The sequence below is a fragment of the Amblyomma mixtum genome, chromosome 2 (genome assembly GCF_055824585.1).
Source record: "Amblyomma mixtum isolate Tamu chromosome 2, ASM5582458v1, whole genome shotgun sequence".
NCBI lineage: Eukaryota > Metazoa > Arthropoda > Arachnida > Ixodida > Ixodidae > Amblyomma > Amblyomma mixtum.
The window spans coordinates 238,395,122-238,396,647 of record NC_143013.1 but is presented as its reverse complement, the minus strand read 5'-3'; the positions used below and the strand labels follow the sequence as shown (position 1 = coordinate 238,396,647).

At 42.9% G+C, this 1,526-nt stretch overlaps 1 protein-coding gene across 1 annotated transcript; it reads right to left on the bottom strand.

The window, feature by feature from the left end:
- Nucleotides 1–223: 223 nt before the first annotated feature.
- Nucleotides 224–1,125, bottom strand: LOC149363080 (uncharacterized). The gene has a single exon (XM_089573361.1). It carries the CDS (start codon nt 1,009–1,011, stop codon nt 244–246), a length of 768 nt encoding a protein of 255 aa, XP_089429487.1. The 5' UTR covers nt 1,012–1,125; the 3' UTR covers nt 224–243.
- Nucleotides 1,126–1,526: the final 401 nt, after the last annotated feature.

The following is a 1,526-nucleotide window of genomic DNA, read 5'->3' as shown; positions in this document are numbered from 1 at the left end:
ACACAACCAACTGCTCGTGATAGTGCCCTTCGGAGGCTTGGAGAACTGAAAAGGGAAGCTTTGGTACAGCTCTTTTGAAGCTGCAATGATGTTGAGGACAAATGATTGCTTTTCTCGAACTTTTATTGCTCTTTTAAGAACACATGTTGTGATTTTCAACAGGTACAAACGAAGGAACTTTGTCTAAAGTGCTGCTTGATAATATTCTTGAATAAATAGGATCTTTCAATCATGAACAATTGTTTATTTGGAGTTAAAAATCTCCCTCATCAGTGCCATTTGCTCAGCATGAGCTTTGAGTAGTGCCTGGTGCCTTTCGACTTTTCTCTGCTCTCTTGCTTCACGCCGACCTTCTTTTTCATTGTTAACCTTTCTCATTTCTTCAAAAAAAAATGCCATCTCTTGCATCCTAGATGTGCTTGGGCGCGTCTTTCTGTCTGGGCGGCACCTTTTATTTTCTGTCCCTTGACATGAACCAGAATCTGCTGCATGGTCATCAGACGATATATTAACGCTTTCCTGGCTGCAGCCATCAGAACTGTCTACACTTGAAGGCACTGCACTAGCAGTATTTGGTATGGTATTCTTATACGAAACTTTTCTTACACCTCGCAAAATCTCTGGCTCGATGCTATCATCGATTGCCCTGATTGCTGCAAATTCCTCTTCATATGACACTGCGCAGCGAGAATGGCCGGAGGTTGCATTATTCTTGTCCTCGTTGCGCTTTCGTTTCGCCAGCGTCTTGAATCTGGTTTCACACTGCACTCCTGTGCGAGCGATTCCAAGCACTCTTTTAATGTCTTGTGCGATCTGTTCGTACATAATCTTGCTGCGGAATCTCCGTTGAGGGCCAACTTGTGGTGTGTATCGCGCATAATGGTCGAGAAGCAGCCTAGTTTCACCTGTAGTCCACGTACCTGTCACAGGATATAAAGAGAAAAATTTAGCACATTCATACCACTTGAAGCTTGGAGCTTGCTTGCTCTGGTACAAGTGCAAAATCCACATGTACTAATGCTACTGCTTGATAAATGTTAGACGTGCAAGGCTTTGCAAGAAGGTAAGTGATTTCAAAGCGAAGAGGTGAGATTTCCACCTGGGAGTATATATACATACCATTAGGTGAAGTGATGCTGCTGCTGCTGGACTGCCCATCTTCAGGCACTGTTTGCAGATGTACTTCGTTTTCACTTCCTTGGCTTTCTGTTCAGGAACAAAAATTGGAAAAACATTTTAATTTACTTCCTCACACATGGATGACAGGCAGGCAAGGCAATTTATTTATGCCCGGAGAGTCTGCCACAGAAGCCAACAACAAAAAAAATCTTCACACTATCAGAAGTGCGTTAACTCCAACAGCTGTCAAGAAGAAAATAATCCAAGTCCTCAGCCCCATGCACATAATTTAACTGATGAGCTGACATAACCGTCTCAAAGTGTATTATGACCCCGGTAGTGAATTTCGTGAGGGATCGCCTAACATTTTGGATTTTTACAATTGCTGACGATTTCACTACTGATCG

Coding starts and splice junctions, on each gene's coding strand:
- LOC149363080 (XM_089573361.1), bottom strand. CDS start 1,011: ATGTGGATTTTGCACTTGTACCAGAGCAAGCAAGCTCCAAGCTTCAAG.